Source organism: Hyla sarda, chromosome 12, assembly GCF_029499605.1.
Source record: "Hyla sarda isolate aHylSar1 chromosome 12, aHylSar1.hap1, whole genome shotgun sequence".
NCBI lineage: Eukaryota > Metazoa > Chordata > Amphibia > Anura > Hylidae > Hyla > Hyla sarda.
The window spans coordinates 49,003,726-49,020,628 of NC_079200.1; the positions used below are offsets into that span (position 1 = coordinate 49,003,726).

Consider the following 16,903-nt stretch of genomic DNA (forward strand, 5'->3'; position numbering starts at 1 on the left):
CCGGGACCTTCCGTGCACGATGCGAGCACCGGTCTGGTGCTTACGTCATGTACAGGACTTAAATGTACGTCCTGGTGTGTTAAATGGGTACTCCCACGCTAAATATCTTATCCCATATCCTTTTTTAGCGCCAGTGTGGCGGCCGTGACATCACGAGGGGCAGAGCCGTGACATCACGATACTCAATCCCCTGCACTGCCCGTCACCAGTCACAGAGTTATCCTCGATCTGTGCAGCTGAAAAACAGGGGGATAAGATGTTTAGTGCCGGAGTACCCCTTTAATTCTACATATGCTCTACTAAGTTTGTTTTGTAGCAGAGTTCTACAATGGTAGTGGGTAAGGGTTCTACTGGAAAGAGTGGTAGCAATGACTATTAAGAGGTGCCCTTTTGCTATATCCATCTATTTGTACTTATGTCCCACCTGACTTAAAGCGATTATCCAGGAAAAAACTTTTTTATATATATATATATATATATATATATATATATATATATATATATGAACTGGCTCCAGAAAGTTAAACAGATTTGTAAATTACTTCTATAAAAAAATCTTAATCCTTTCAGTACTTATGAGTTGATGAAGTTGAGTTGCTCTTTTCTGTCTAAGTGCTCTCTGATGACACGTGTCTTGGGAACCGCCCAGTTTAGAAGCAAATCCCCATAGCAAACCTCTTCTACTCTGTGCAGTTCCCGAGACAAGCAGAGATGTCATCAGAGAGCACTGTTGCCAGACAGGAAAGAACAACTCAACTTCAGCATCTGATAATTATTGAAAGGATTAAGATTTTTTAATGGAAGTAATTTACAAATCTGTTTAATTTGGAATACCCATTTAACATGTCACATATTACTGGGCAGTCCCTTTCATTCACATTTCTTCATTTCCATGCATAGCTATTGGATATAAAGGTTTCAGCTTTATTGTAGTATATATTTTTAGACTATTTTGTGCAGGAATGGAATCACATGAGGTTGGATGAGTCAAGTCCTCTGAGACTCTAGTGAAAGCATCTACACTAGTTCTTTATTCATTTAATAAACTATATGACACAAGCTGCTTCCACCCACGGTCTTTCTTTATAGGTATAGTTTGTTATGGAGGTGGACAGGTTTTCTACATTACAGCACAGGTGTTTAAACTCTGTGAAGATCGAACACTTTTATATCATTTTACATTAGTACAGAGAATGCTGCATAGTGTCATCTGGACACATAAAGCAATCCATCGGATTGTCACATAAAAGGCTTGTTTTTAACATAACAGGGGCACGTGTATCTACAATGTATAAATGGATCTGTACAAAAGAAAACAGAGATATTTCATTTAGTAAAATGGCTTATGTTAAAGGGGTAGTCCAGTGGTGAAAAACATATCCCCTATCCTAAGGATAGGGGATAAGTTTGAGATTGCGGGGGGTCCTACCGCTGGGGCCCCCTGCCATCTCTCTGTACGGGGGCCTGGCTCTCCGGCCAGATAGCGGGTGTCGACCCCCGCACGAAGCGGCGGCCGACACGCCCCCTCAATACATCTCAATGGCAGAGCCGGAGATTGCCGAAGGCAGCGCTTCGGCTCTGCCATAGAATTGTATTGAGGGGTCGTGTCGGCCGCCGCTTCGTGCGGAGGTCGACACGCCCCCTTCCCGCGGGCTGTCGGGGCTCCGTACAGGAGATCGCGGGGGGCCCCAGCAGTCGGACCCCTGCGATCTGCAACTTATCCCCTATCCTTAGGATAGGGGATAAGTTGTTCACCACTGAGTCACCACTGTACTACTCCTTTAAATTTGGGGAAGCTTACACTATGTCACATGCCACCTTACAGATGTAATATCCAAAATATGGGAGAGAAAATATCCCGAAAAAGTGGTGCAATCAGCGACGCTCTCCTCTTAGTAAGAACAGGATGAGATAAGGCAGCGACCACGGCGGCGGCTCCGGCAGCTACGCTTCGGTGGAGCGTAGCTGCCGGAGCCATCGCCGTGGTCGCTGCCTTATTTCATCCTGTTCTTACTAAGGGCTGGTTCACATTATGTTTTCCCCCATATGGGAACGCATACGGCAGGGGGGAGCTAAAACCTCGCGCTCCCATATGTAATTAATTTCAATGAGCCGACCGCAGTGAAACGTTCGGTCCGGTCGGCTCATTTTTGCGCCATATGCGCTTTTATAACAGGACCAAAAACCATGGTTGACCACAGTTTTAGGTCCGGGGAAAAAGCGCATATGGCGCAAAAATGAGCCGACCGGACCGAACGTTTCACTGCGGTCGGCTCATTGAAATGAATTACATACGGGAAGGCATGGGCTGGGTTCACATCACGTTTTTGCCATACTGTTTTCAATTCATTTCAATCCGTTTTTCTAAATAAAACCGTATGGCAAAAAAAAACGGATGGAACAGTATGGAAAAAAGTAAACCGTATGCGTTTTTAAACTGTATACTGTTTTTAAAAGTGCCTACGGTTCCGTCCGTTTTTATTTTTTTTTTTAAAACATATGTTTTTGATAATTTTGTCCATTTTTAATGGGAGGGGTGTTGGGTGGGGACTTTAGGATGCAAATGCGCATGTGCAAAGTAAAAACCATACACGGTTTCCCGTATGGAACTGTATACATGTGCATTTCCCATTGACGTCCATGTTAAAAAAAAAAAAACGTATGTGGTTGCAGTACGGTTTTTAAACCGGAGACAAAAAGCGTGGTCAACCACGGTTTTGACTCCGGTTTAAAAACCGTACTGCAACCGCATACGTTTTTTTTAACATGGACGTCAATGGGAAACACACATGTATGCAGTTCCATACGGGAAACCATGTATGGTTTTTACTTTGCACATGCGCATTGCATCCTAAAGTCCCCACCCAACACCCCTCCCATTAAAAATGGACAAAATTATCAAAAACTTATGTTTTGTTTTTTTTAGATAAAAACAGACGGAACTGTATGCACTTTTAAAAACAGTATACTGTTTAAAAACGCATACTGTTTACTTTTTCCCATACTGTTCCATCCGTTTTTTTGCCATACGGTTTTCTTTAGAAAAACTGATTGAAAACAGTATGGCAAAAATGTGATGTGAACCCAGCCTAAGAGGAGAGCACTGCTGACTGCACCACTTTTCCGGTAGATTTTCTCTCCCATATTTTGGATTCTACCAGACCGTCTTCCACCAGCTGGATACGGGACTAGTGCAGGCTGTACTCCTGAACACACCACCTAGTGTGGAGACAAGCGATCTGTGGTGTTGCGCTCACAGCACAACATTAAAAGGTGAGCGAGCCTTTACTTTTACTTTTTGCATTCTTTTACCTAAAAGGATAATTGTGCTTAGATGTGCATTGGTCTCTCTGTTTTTGTTTCTTTTATATTACCTTACAGATGTAGGAACCACCATCGAGGCATGGGTACCCTGTATAGTGATTATGAGGATCCCAACCCCCACCTTTCATAAAGGTATAGGATATCACATATGTCATCACTTTATGGTCATGTGTAGTGTTGCTCGCGAATATTCGCAATACGAATTTTATTCGCGAATATCGCATATTCGCGAATTCGCGAATATTCGCAAATACAGCACTATATATTCGTAATTACGAATATTCTTTTTTTTATATATTTTTTTTTTTTTCACAGTAAACATCACAGTGATCATCCCTCTCTGCTTACAGCTTGTGTGGTGTAAAGAAGGCTCTAATACTACTGTGTGAGACTGGTGTGCGAATTTTCGCATATGTGAAAATTTGAATATGTTAATCTTCGCATATGCGATTTTTTTGCGTGGCAGGTTTTCGTATACACAAATTTTCGCATATGATAATTTTCGCATACGCGAATATTTGCATATGCGAAAATAAACCGCGAATTTTCGCGAATATATGACGGATATTCGTCCATATATTCGCGAATTCGAATATGGCCTATGCCGCTCAACACTAGTCATGTGGGTCTGCCTCTGGAACTCAACCAATTCTTATCTTGAACAATTTATGTGATTGTATTGATCTATGGAAATTCTTTTTCCATTATAATTTATTGCAATGTATAATGTATTTTAAACAAGGCAGAGGGGTTACTAGGAACCTTTGCTGACACTAGTTGTTAGGCAGGGTGTCTATAGTAACCTGTCTGTCACACATTTTTTTATATCTTTATGCAGTATTAAAGGAGAAATATCATGGATAAAAACGTATCCCCTATCTGCAGGAGCGTTGGCACTAACACTCCACTCAGTGTTGTATTTACAGCTCATGCTGCCCTGGGCACTTGGACTGAATACCATTAGGGCGATTCCACAAGTTTGGGATTTTTTAATGTAGCTCTGTCACAAATACATAGCAAACATCACAAGATGTGAGGATTTTGTCGCAGATTCCCTGTGGATCTGACCCCTATACTGGTGAAATTCATCACTATTCCTCTTTCATTTTTTAGAGGCCTTAAAATGAAAGAAGTTACTTGATTGGTTGGGCAACTGCACCACTCTTTCTGTACACAGGTTTTGAGAAATCTTCCCAAATGACAATTAAAGGGGTACTCCGCTGCTAGACATGTTATCCCCTATCCGAAGGATAGGGGATAACATGTCTGATCACGGGGGCTGGCCGCCATGGCACCCCAGTCATCTGGTGAATGGAGCGAACTCCGTGCAGTGGAGGATGACTGGCGAACACAGATGCCACATCCGGGAGGCTAGTACACAGGCGTCACGCTCCTGTGTACATAGAGATGAATGGAGGGGGCGTGGCATGATCACGGAAGCCTGGGGCCGCAGCATAACACTGCAGTCCCGGCCCGGATATCGCGGGGGTCTCCGTGGCCAGACCCCCTCGATCAGACTTGTTATCTCCGATCCTTTGACATCACTGTGACCATTATCTCTATACTGTGACTATTATCTCTATACTGTGACCATTATCTCTATACTGTGACATCACTGTGCCATTATCTCTATACTGTGACATCACTGTGACATTATCTCTATGCTGAGACATCACTGTATCATTATTTATATTATTTATATACTGTGACATCCTTGTGACTATCTCTATGCTGTGACATAACTGTGACCATTATCTCTATGCTGTGACATCACTGTGACCATTATCTCTATACTGTGACCATTATCTCTATACTGTGACTATTATCTTTATACTGTGACCATTATCTCTATACTGTGACATCACTGTGCCATTATCTCTATACTGTGACATCACTGTGCCATTATCTCTATGCTGAGACATCACTGTATCATTATTTATATTATTTATATACTGTGACATCCTTGTGACTATCTCTATGCTGTGACATCACTGTGACCACTATCTCTATGTTGTGACATCACTGTGACCATTATCTCTATAATGTGACATCACTGTGACCATTATCTCTATACTGTGACATTACTGTGACCATTATCTCTATGCTGTGACATCACTGTATCATTATTTATATACTGTGACATAATTGTGACCATTATCTCCATGCTGTGACATAATTGTGACCATTATCTCTATGCTGTGACATCACTGTGACCATTATCTCTATGCTGTGACATCACTGTGACCATTATCTCTATGCTGTGACATCACTGTGACCATTATCTCTATACTGTGACATCACTGTGACCATTATCTCTATACTGTGACATCACTGTGACCATTATCTCTATGCTGTGACATCACTGTGACCATTATCTCTATACTGTGACATCACTGTGACCATTATCTCTATACTGTGACATCACTGTGACCATTATCTCTATACTGTGACATCACTGTGACCATTATCTCTATACTGTGACATCACTGTGACCATTATCTCTATACTGTGACATCACTGTGACCATTATCTCTATACTGTGACATCACTGTGACCATTATCTCTATACTGTGACATCACTGTGACATTATCTCTATGCTGAGACATCACTGTATCATTATTTATATACTGTGACATAATTGTGACCATTATCTCTATGCTGTGACATCACTGTGACCATTATCTCCATGCTGTGACATCACTGTGACCATTATCTCTATGCTGTGACATCACTGTGACCATTATCTCTATGCTGTGACATCACTGTGACCATTATCTCTATGCTGTGACATCACTGTGACCATTATCTCTATGCTGTGACATCACTGTGACCATTATCTCTATGCTGTGACATCACTGTGACCATTATCTCTATGCTGTGACATCACTGTGACATTATCGCTATGCCGTGACATCACTCTATCATTAGATACAGTTCATATGGCAAAGAAACATGCTATTCAACAAGTTTGCTTTATCCAAAGTTTTCATCTTTTTCTTCTCATGTATAAGATAAAAACTTTGGATAAAGCAATCCCGTTGAATAGCCTGTTTTGTGCCATATGAACTGTATCTAATGCTTGGACTAAGGAGCTCCTTGATTAAACACGTGAGGGAGCCACCCAGGTGCTATACCAGTGATCCCATTTCTTTACTATTGGATTGTTGGATCACTGTATCATTATTTATATTATTTATATACTGTGACATCACTGAAACATTACCTCTATGCTGTGACATTATTATGCCCAATTTAGAAAGGACACATGGAGACCAAAATGATTATAAGCATTTCATTTTATTAACTCTCCTATTGCTTAAAATGATCATGGTAGAGTAGAATATTTTCAAAGGACTTCACTTTTCAGAGAATGGCAGGACGTCCATACAAGCGCCCACTCTGATGGACTAGTTTGATGAGCATTTATCTTAAAGGAGAACTCCAGAACATAAAAATTGTCCCCCATAGTGCCGGCAGTAAAAAATATAAAGATGTACATACCTTCCTCCGCTCCCCCAGGGCCTCCGGTAACCGTCTCTGGTCTCCGCCGCGATCCTCTTCCTGGTTGCCGGTGGTCGGATGAGTCTTACTGCGCTCAGCCAATCACCGGCCGCAGTGAAGTCCCGACTTGGCCGGCGAAAGGCTGAGCGGCAGTGTCACGTTTTGTGCTGTTCTGGCACCATAGGGGCTTCCTAAATGCGACATGCCCCCCAAAAACCATTTCAGCAATATTTGCTTTCCAAAAGCCAAATGTGACTCCTTCTCTTCTGAGCATTGTAGTTCACCCCCAGAGCATTTTACACCCTAACATGGGGTATTTCCATACTCAGAAGAGATGGGGTTACAAATTTTGGGGGGCATTTTCTCCCATTACCCTTTGTAAAAATTGTAAATTTGGGGGGAAAAATGCACTTTAGTGAAAAAATTTTTTTTTTCCATTTACACATCCGACTTTAACGAAAAGTCGTCAAACACCTGTGGGGTGTTAAGGCTCACTGGACCCCTTGTTACATGCCTTGAGGGGTGTAGTTTCCAAAATAGTATGCCATGTGCTTTTTTTTTTTTTTTGCTGTTCTGGTACCATAGGGGCTTCCTAAATGTGACATGCCCCCAAAAACCATTTCAGAAAAATTCACTCTCCAAAATACCATTGTCGCTCCTTGCCTTCTGAGCCCTCTAGAGCACCCGCCGAACACTTAACATGCACATATGAGGTATTTCCTTACTTGAGAGGAATTGGGTTACGGATTTTGGGGGGCTTTTTCTCCTATTACCCCTTGTCAAAATTCAAAAACTGGGTCTACAAGAACATGCGAGTGTAAAAAATGAAGATTTTGAATTTTCTCCTTCACTTTGCTGCTATTCCTGTGAAACACCTAAAGGGTTAACAAACTTTCTGAATGTCATTATGAATACTTTGAGGGGTGCAGTTTTTATAATGTGGTCATTTATGGGGTATTTCTAATAAGAAGGCCCTTGAAATCCACTTCAAAACTGAACTGGTCCCTGAAAAAAAAAAAATTATGAAAATTTTGTGAAAAATTGGAAAATTGCTGCTGAACTTTGAAGCCCTCTGATGTTTTCCAAAAGTAAAAACACGTCAACTTTATGATGAAAATATAAAGTAGACATATTGTATATGTGAATCAATATATCATTTATTTGGAATATCCATTTTCCTTACAAGCAGAGAGCTTCAAAGTTAGAAAAATGCAAAATCTTCAATTTTTTCATTCAATTTTGGATTTTTTCACCAAGAAACGATGCAAGTATCGACAAAAATTTACCACTAACATAAAGTAGAATATGTCACAAAAAAACTATTTCGGAATCAGAATGAAAAGTAAAAGCATCCCAAAGTTATTAATGCTTAAAGTGACAGTGGTCAGATGTGCAAAAAATGCTCCTATCCTTAGGGTCATAATGGGCTCCGTCCCCAAGGAGTTAAGGACATTACATAAAGTTGGATCAGCCTGTAGTGTGGTTTTCCACTTTGATTTTGAGTGTGACTCCATATCCAGACCTCCATGGGTTGATAAATTTGATTTCCATTGATAATTTTTGTGTGATTTTGTTGTCAGCACATTCAACTATGTAAAGACGAAAGTATTTCATATGATTAGCTCATTCATTCAGATCTAGGATGTGTTATCTTAGTGTTCCCTTTATTATTTTGAGCAGTGAATTTGCATCCATACACATGCACATATATATTTATATATCAGTGTTTCCCAACCAGTGTGCCTTCAGCTGTTGTGAAGCATGCTGGGTATGGTAGTTTTGAAACAGCTGGAGGCACACTGGTTGGGAAACACTGGCATATATACACATGCATACGTGCACATTCACATCCATATATATATATATATATATATATATATATATATATATATATACACACACAAACTTATTCACATCCCTATATACCCTGCTCCAACCATTGCATAAGTACAACTCCCGTCAAGCCCCAACACCCCGTGCCTCTCCATTCCTTGCAAAACAAACTCTGAACATGTCCTTACAGCCTATGACCATCCAGCCGTTGCAAAACTACAACTCCCAGAATTCCCTGCCAGCCTGTAGTGGTACGCTGCGGAGCCGCAAGTAAGGGATCCCTGGACTACAGTACAGTGATCCCTCAACTTACCATGGCCTGAACATACAATAGTTTCAACATACAATGATCTTTTCTGGACCATTGTAACTTGAAACCAGACACAACATACAATGCTATTGGAATCTGCGAAACGTGTCAATGGCTGGAAGAACCAACCAATCAGAATGGACATTTCTCTGGTAAAACCCCTGTATTCCTAAAGTGCATGCACTGACTGATGTCTGGTAGCGCCCCCTACAGTACAGGGATGTATTACATGTTCTGTACTCTTTACCTGTATTACTGAAGTGTATGCACTGACTGGTGTCTGGTAGCGCCCCATACAGTACAGGGAGGTATTACATGTTCTGTACTCTTTACCTGTACCAGTGTTAGCTGCTCCTTTGAACATCAGGTGAGGACGGCTCCATTTTCCTTTTTTTTTTTTAGGACATTGCGTGTTCTGTACAGGACCCTGAAGAAGCTTCTGTCGTCTACATAGACCAGTGTTTCCCAAAGAGGGTGCCTCCAGCTGTTGCAAAACTACAACTCCCAGCATGCCCGGACAGCCGAAGGCTGTCCGGGCATGCTGGGAGTTGTAGTTTTGCAACACCTGGAGGCACCCTGGTTGGGAAACACTGAAATAGACAGTGATTACAGCTCCCAGCAGATCTTTCTTACTTATGTGTAAGGATTTGCTTGATCTCTATTAGTTATCTACTATTAATTCTCACTTTTTCCTATTTTTGGATGACATTTTGGGGCTTCAGAACCAATTACCAGGTTTCCATAGAGTTCTGGTCTCAACATACAATGGTTTCAACATACAATGGTCGTCCTGGAACCAATTAATATTGTAACTTGAGGGACTACAGTATATGAACTCCCATAGGAACTCCATGATTTCTTCCTGCGCTATATATGTTTATACGCTAGAGGGCGCTCTTCCTTCTAGCTGCCTGTGTAAGGTAACTTCCGGGCCGCATACAGATTTCGGTAACTTCCGTATCCATTCGGCGGTTTCCGGCCGCTGCCGCAGATTTTCGTCTGTCTTCGTTAGTTGTCGGCAATTTCCGTAAGGTCTCGGCTTTGGCCGGCTGCTTTCGGTTGTGTTCGCCAAGATTCGGCAATCTCCGGCGGCCTCCCCGGTAACGGTCGCTGTGAGTTTAAATGAGCCGGAGCCGCCCGTGTGACGTCTTGAGAGCAGCCGATAGGGAGAGAGGTCCCGACAGCGGGAGAGAGCGCGGACGCGGGAGGCCGGAGAATGACGGTGCTGCAGGAACCCGTCCAGGTAATGGGCGGCCCGGCTGATCCGGACACTACAGGGCCAGGCTTGAGGCCTAGTGATGAGCCGGGGGAGGCAACTGCTGCCGGGAGTCGTGCCGAGGAGTATAGGGGAGGGTGACAGGGAATTACCATATTACCGGGGGGAGGGGGCTGCTGTACTGACAGGAGGTGCGGTACCGTACTGACAGGGCTGCTCCACTCTCACAGTGTGACCACTGACCTATAGGGAATAGACCATACATCATCTAACAGCAGATTTTCGTAGTAAATTGATAACATTTCTAAGGTTTTTACCACAAAATTCAAAAGCTACAGAATGTACTGCCCCCTCCCCAATATTGGGCTTCTAGATTGGGGGGGGGGGGGGGGGGGGGTTGCTGCTTTTACCACATGATATGCAGAGAAGCGGCTTCTGCGGTTAGCGCCATGTTATGACGGTTTGGTTGGGGTCGGTGAATGACGCCTTGTTTCTGGGGGAGACCATTGTGCGGCTGGTGTCTTGAGGGTGTAAATGGGGTGTCTGTAGGGGACGTGTTGTGGGGGGGCAGTCTGTAGGGGACGTGTTGTGGGGGGCAGTCTGTAGGGGACGTGTTGTGGGGGGCAGTCTGTAGGGGACGTGTTGTGGGGGGGCAGTCTGTAGGGGACGTGTTGTGGGGGGGCAGTCTGTAGGGGACGTGTTGTGGGGGGGCAGTCTGTAGGGGACGTGTTGTGGGGGGCAGTCTGTAGGGGACGTGTTGTGGGGGGCAGTCTGTAGGGGACGTGTTGTGGGGGGCAGTCTGTAGGGGACGTGTTGTGGGGGGGCAGTCTGTAGGGGACGTGTTGTGGGGGGGCAGTCTGTAGGGGACGTGTTGTGGGGGGGCAGTCTGTAGGGGACGTGTTGTGGGGGGGCAGTCTGTAGGGGACGTGTTGTGGGGGGGCAGTCTGTAGGGGACGTGTTGTGGGGGGGCAGTCTGTAGGGGACGTGTTGTGGGGGGCAGTCTGTAGAAGGGGACGTGTTGTGGGGGGCAGTCTGTAGAAGGGGATGTGTTGTGGGGGGCAGTCTGTAGAAAGCGCAGTGTTATTTGGTGGTGTATGCTGCTGATGCCTTGGTACGGGGGTTCTGTATTGTTAGGGTGGGCTTGTTACAGAGATGGTATTTTACTGTAGGTATATTAGTCTGCTTTTTTGTTACAGAAGGGCTTCTGCAGCAGGTGCCCAGTAACGGGGGGAGCTTCTGCAGTAGGCGCCCAGTACGAGGGGAGCTTCTGCAGCAGGTGCCCAGTTACAGGGGGCCCTTGCAGCAGGCACCCGGTAACGGGGGGGGGGGGAGCTTCTGCAGCAGGTGCCCGGTAACAGGGGGAGCTTCTGCAGCAGGCGCCCAGTAACGGGGGGGGAGCTTCTGCAGCAGGCGCCCAGTAACGGGGGGGGAGCTTCTGCAGCAGGCGCCCAGTAACTGGGGGGGAGCTTCTGCAGCATGCGCCCGGTAACTGGGGGGGAGCTTCTGCAGCATGCGCCCGGTAACTGGGGGGGAGCTTCTGCAGCAGGTGCCCGGTAACTGGGGGGAGCTTCTGCACAACACTCACCTGTGGACGTCGGGCCCTCATACCACCCTCATGGAGTCTGTTTATGACCATTTGAGTGGACACATGCACATTTGTGGCCTGCTGGAGGTCATTTTGCAGGGCTCTGGCAGTGCTCCTCCTTGCACTAAGGCGGAGGTAGCAGTCCTGCTGCTGGATTGTTGCCCTCCTACAGACTCCTCCACGTCTCCTGATGTACTGGCCTGTCTCTTGGTAGCGCCTCCATGCTCTGGACAATATGCTGACAGACACAGCAAACCTCCTTGCCATATTCTCGCATTGATGTGTCATCCTGGATGAGCTGCACTACCTGAGCCAGTTATGTGGGTTGTAGACTCTGTCTCATGCTACCACTAGAGTGAAAGCACCGCCAGCATTCAAAAGTGATCAAATCAGCAGCCAGGAAGCAGAGGAACTGAGAAGTGGTCTGTGGTCACCACCTGCAGAACCACTCCTTTATTGGGGTGTCTTGCTAATAGTTTATAACTTTCACCTGTTGTCTGTTCCATTTGCACAACAGAATGTGAAATTGATTGTCAATTAGTGTTCTTCCTGAGTGGACAGTGGGATTTCACAGAAGTGTCATTGACTTGGAGTTACATTGTGTTGCTCCCTTTATTTTTTGAGCAGTGTATTTATAGCCTATCCTGAAGATCTCCTCAATTTATACAGGCTGTTTAACCCCTTGAACAGGAGCATGTCTGAAATCTGACCGTGTGACATTTGAACTGCTAGATAATATTATATACCAGTGGGCGCTCAATGTGCATCGTGTTCAGCTTCTCCGAACTTTGGTTCCTGGTGGAAAGTTGACTACATATGGGCCATTATACGTTTGAGGCTTTGTTCATGTCATCTGGATTGGAGGCTCCGTTTGGGCCTCTTTTGCAGATTTCATATAAATAACTGAGCAAAATAAATGCTACATGAGGTATTTTTTTGTCCTGTTAGAATCCTGCAAAATGATGGATGCCAGATGGAAACTCAACTGACCCCATTAAAGTCAACAGGGTCTCTTGGGTTTTGTTGGTGTGTTGGTCATCAAGGAGAATGTCCAGCTCTTAGGCTAGGTTCACACTATGGAATTTCCACCTGCAATTGCGCTTTGAAATTTCAGGCAGAAATTCCGCTTGCTAAAATGTATAGTGTAGTGAATGGGTTTCCATTCACAAATTCACACTTCAGAATTTGTGAAGCGGAATTTGTAAACGGAAAATCCGCTTGGAAATTTCCGCCTGAAGAAAGGCGTTGCTCGTTCTTCAGGCGAAAATACTCGCTGATCACATTGCAATGTATTGGAGACTGCAGTGTCCGCACGGTCCTAGCGCCGACTGATTCAGTTGGTCCTGGCCGCACTCGGAATCTCTGGGCCGAAATTTTCTGCCGGAGATTCCATAGTGTGAACAAATAGCCCGCTCCGTACTCTGCAGCCCCCGGCTGTTCTCAGTAGCCAGGGGCCGCCGCTAATAGCCAGCATGCAGCGATCACCGTGGCTGGCTATTAACCCTTTAGATCATCGCTGACAGCGGCGTCTAAAGAGACATGTGAATGCTCCCTGGTGGGCTAGTGGGGTTAATCGCCACGCCGCAGTGCGATCGCGTGTGGACGATCCACTATAGAGGTCTTACCTCTGCTTCCCTGGTGTTCGTGGCTCTGTCATTGATCATGGATGGACTAGGCTCAATCAATGGATCGCAGAGCACACAGATCAATTGAGTTCAATAGAACTCTATTGATCTGTATGAGGAATCTAATGATTCCTCTTAAAAGTCTAATAAAGTGTTAAAAAAAAGGTTTTAATAAAAGTTTAAAAGACACACATTAACCCCTTCCAAGTTATAAGTTTAAATCACCTCCTTTTCCTATATAAAAACATGTAAACATAATAATAACCATATTTAGTATTGCTGCGTGCGTAATTGTACGAACTATTAAAATATAGCATTATGTATCCCATACGGTAAATGACGTAAATGTAAAAAAAAACACAGAATTGCAATTTTTATAATATTCCAGAAAAAAAAGTAAAAAAGAGATAGTCAGATCAATACCAAAATGGCACTGATACAAAAAAACTGATTAGGGCACAAAAAATGAGCCCTCATACAGCCTGGTATGCGAAAAAAAAAAAAGTAAAATAACAAAAAGAAGCTACAGGGGTCAAAAAATGGCAATTAAATTTTGAAAAGTTCAGAATTTTTTTTAAATTAGTAAAACATGATGAAAACTATACAAATCTGGTATTGCTGTAATCAGGCGGCCTAAAGTATCAAAATAACATCTTACCTCAACCACAAGGTAAATGACGTAGAAAAGAAAACCACCAAATCTGCTAAATTATCTTTTACTATTTCAATTTCACTTCACCAATTATATATATATATATATATATATATATATATATATATATATATATATATATTTTTTAGGGATCGACCGATATCGTTTTTTTAGGGCCGATACCGATAATCGGTGGAGGTTAGGGCCGATAACTTATACCGGAATATCGGTATAAGTTATCTGCTATTTATCCCCCCTCGACACTGCTGCAGAGCATTGATTTAAAGCGAGCGCTTTAAATCAATGCACTGCGGTGGCTTTTGCGGTGCCATAGGCCACCACCACCCGCTTCTCTCCCCCTACCTGTCAGGGTGGTCCGGGCCATCCATCCTCCCTTCCTGTAGTGTCCGGCGGCATTCCGGGTGGAGGGTGAACCGGTCCGGGCTGTCCTTCTTCTCCGGGGGTCCTCTTCTCCACTCCGGGCAGGCTCCGGCCTAGTACATTGCATAGAGGCCGCTGCGCAGTGACGCCCGTGCGCAGCGACGCACCTGATGTCACGGTGTAGCGGCGTCTATGCAGCGTACTAGGCCGGAGCCTGCCCGGAGTGGAGAAGAGGAGGAGAAGGACAGCCCGGACCGGTTCACCCTCCACCCGGAATGCCGCCGGACACTACAGGAAGGATGGATGGCCCGGACCACCCCCATTACGGGTAAGTTTAATTTTTTTTTTTATTGACTCGGAGGGTGGGGGAGGGGCCCGACCGGTATAGCGGTATGGGCAAAAATCCATACCGGTATACCGCCCAGCATTACAGGGGGGCGGTCGTGGTGCGGTGGGGGGGAGCATTATCGGCTTATCGGCAAGGTAATTGCCGATACCGATAATGCCCAAAATCGTGATTATTGGCCGATAATATCGGCCATACCGATAATCGGTCGATCCCTAATATAAATAAATATATATATTTATTTTTTATTTTTTTTGCTTCCGAGAATGTTATTGAAAAATTAAAAGGTATCATTATAGTAGGTGGTTATGGCTATTATAGGGCGAGGAGGAAAAAACGAGAGTGTAAAAGCGAAAGTAGGCCCCGACAAGTGGATCGTCATGAGGGACAAGTAGCTTTTGCTCCGTTTTAGTCCCGTTGACAAGTAGTTTTTTAATTAAATTTCCACACCCCTGTGTACAGTTTGCTGTTACCATAGGCTAGAAAGATGTCATCAACTTTTAACACCCATTCCTGATATAGATTGGGTTATATCAGCCAGACCTTTGCACCCCCCTTATGGCATAATTACTGCGGCACTATATTACACATACATACAGACCTCTGAGACTGATAGGAGTCTTTAGTGCAGTTGCAGACACTTTCCATACAGCAGTGACAGTGGTCGGATACGGATCATAACTGCGTGACTTATCACAATTCACATAGCCCCTCCATATAATGTTTTCCTTTAAATCTTTTCTTTTAAATTTAGGTTCCTTGAAGTGACTCTTAAGCCACAACATAATGATGGGAGCATATAATAGGCTTTGTATAGCTCTTATAAAATGCTGAACAAATCATGGCCCCGCGAGCTCATTCTTCAGGAGTGTCTTGCCTCTATTCGCACAACGCGAGTGAGTTTCATTTACTACTGGAACCTTCTCTCATACTGCTGGATCCCTCACAAGGGAGCGCTCCCTGTTGTTTGTTTGTTTGTTTGTTTGTTTGTTTTTTTGGTTAAACGTCAGGCCATGAGATCTGAGGGAATTCCTGCCTGGCATCTCATTGCACAGTAGTCAGAGCTGAAGGAAAAGGATGTTGGATCAGCCTGTCCAAGCCGGTGGTATGCAGCCCAAGGAGTACAAAGCATGGCAATCTCCTGCAGCTCCCATTGATCATGAATAGAGCCGCAGTGTGTATATATTCCCTGCTTCATTCCAACAAGCGACTTGGGAATCTGATTCGCCAGATCATAGGGGGATCCCAGCAATCAGACACTTTCGCAATAACACAATTCAACACAGGTATGGGATAAGTGTCTCTGTCATTCAGAACAACTCTTGACATGTTGCACAGATTGGTCAAAAGTCAACATTGCATTGGGTCTCTATCATGTATTCGTGAGCTATAAGCCTGTAAAGTACGAAGCAGCATTCTTAACTCCCCGACTGGATGGCAAATACACCCTTTTCACTCAATAGAAATGGTCCGGTTTAATGGACAACTGCAGAGGAAAACACTTATCCCCCATCCACAGAATAGGAGATAAGTGTTTGATCGCAGGGGTCTGTCCGCTGGGCCCCCTTACGATCTCCTGAACATCCTGAGAGGTTGACGGTTACGCCCCCGTCCCGTCCCCATACAGTTCTATGGGAAAGGCGGGGAGGCAAGAACGCTGCCGCCCCGCCTCTCCCAAAGAGTTACATGGCAGAGCTGTGGCCCCGTGCAGGAGATTGCGGAGGTCCCAGCGGTCGGACCCCCCGCGATCAGACACTTATCCCCTACCCTGTGGATAGGGGATAAGTGTTTTCCGCTGAAGATGTCCTTTAAGTGACAGCTGGCGGGAGAGGAGCACATTGCCACGCACTTCACCCGGCTGTAACTCGCAATCACAATCAGTTGTGAGACCAGGTGGAATATCGACTTTTGACATGTCTAAGCAACTTGTCAAAAATTGTCCTAAAGTTCCCAATGGTGCAATATTAAAGGGGTATTAACATCAGAGATACAGGATATGTATTAAATGTTTGCTGAACCCACCTCTCCTAGGTGCACCAATATGAATATGCCCTATTAGGACACAAAGACATCGTAGAGGTAAAGGTGCATTTATCTGAATGGATGCTAATGATAAGACAACCAGCAGT

General features: G+C 44.5%; 1 protein-coding gene across 1 annotated transcript in view; it reads left to right on the forward strand.

The window, feature by feature from the left end:
• Positions 1-9,938: 9,938 nt before the first annotated feature.
• CDC27 (cell division cycle 27) overlaps positions 9,939-16,903 on the forward strand; it is a 75,039-nt gene continuing 68,074 nt past the window's right edge. The window contains exon 1 of the mRNA XM_056547956.1: positions 9,939-10,212. Coding sequence (XP_056403931.1) covers positions 10,186-10,212 — 27 coding nt within the window. The 5' untranslated portion in view covers positions 9,939-10,185. The remainder of the gene's footprint in view (positions 10,213-16,903) is intronic.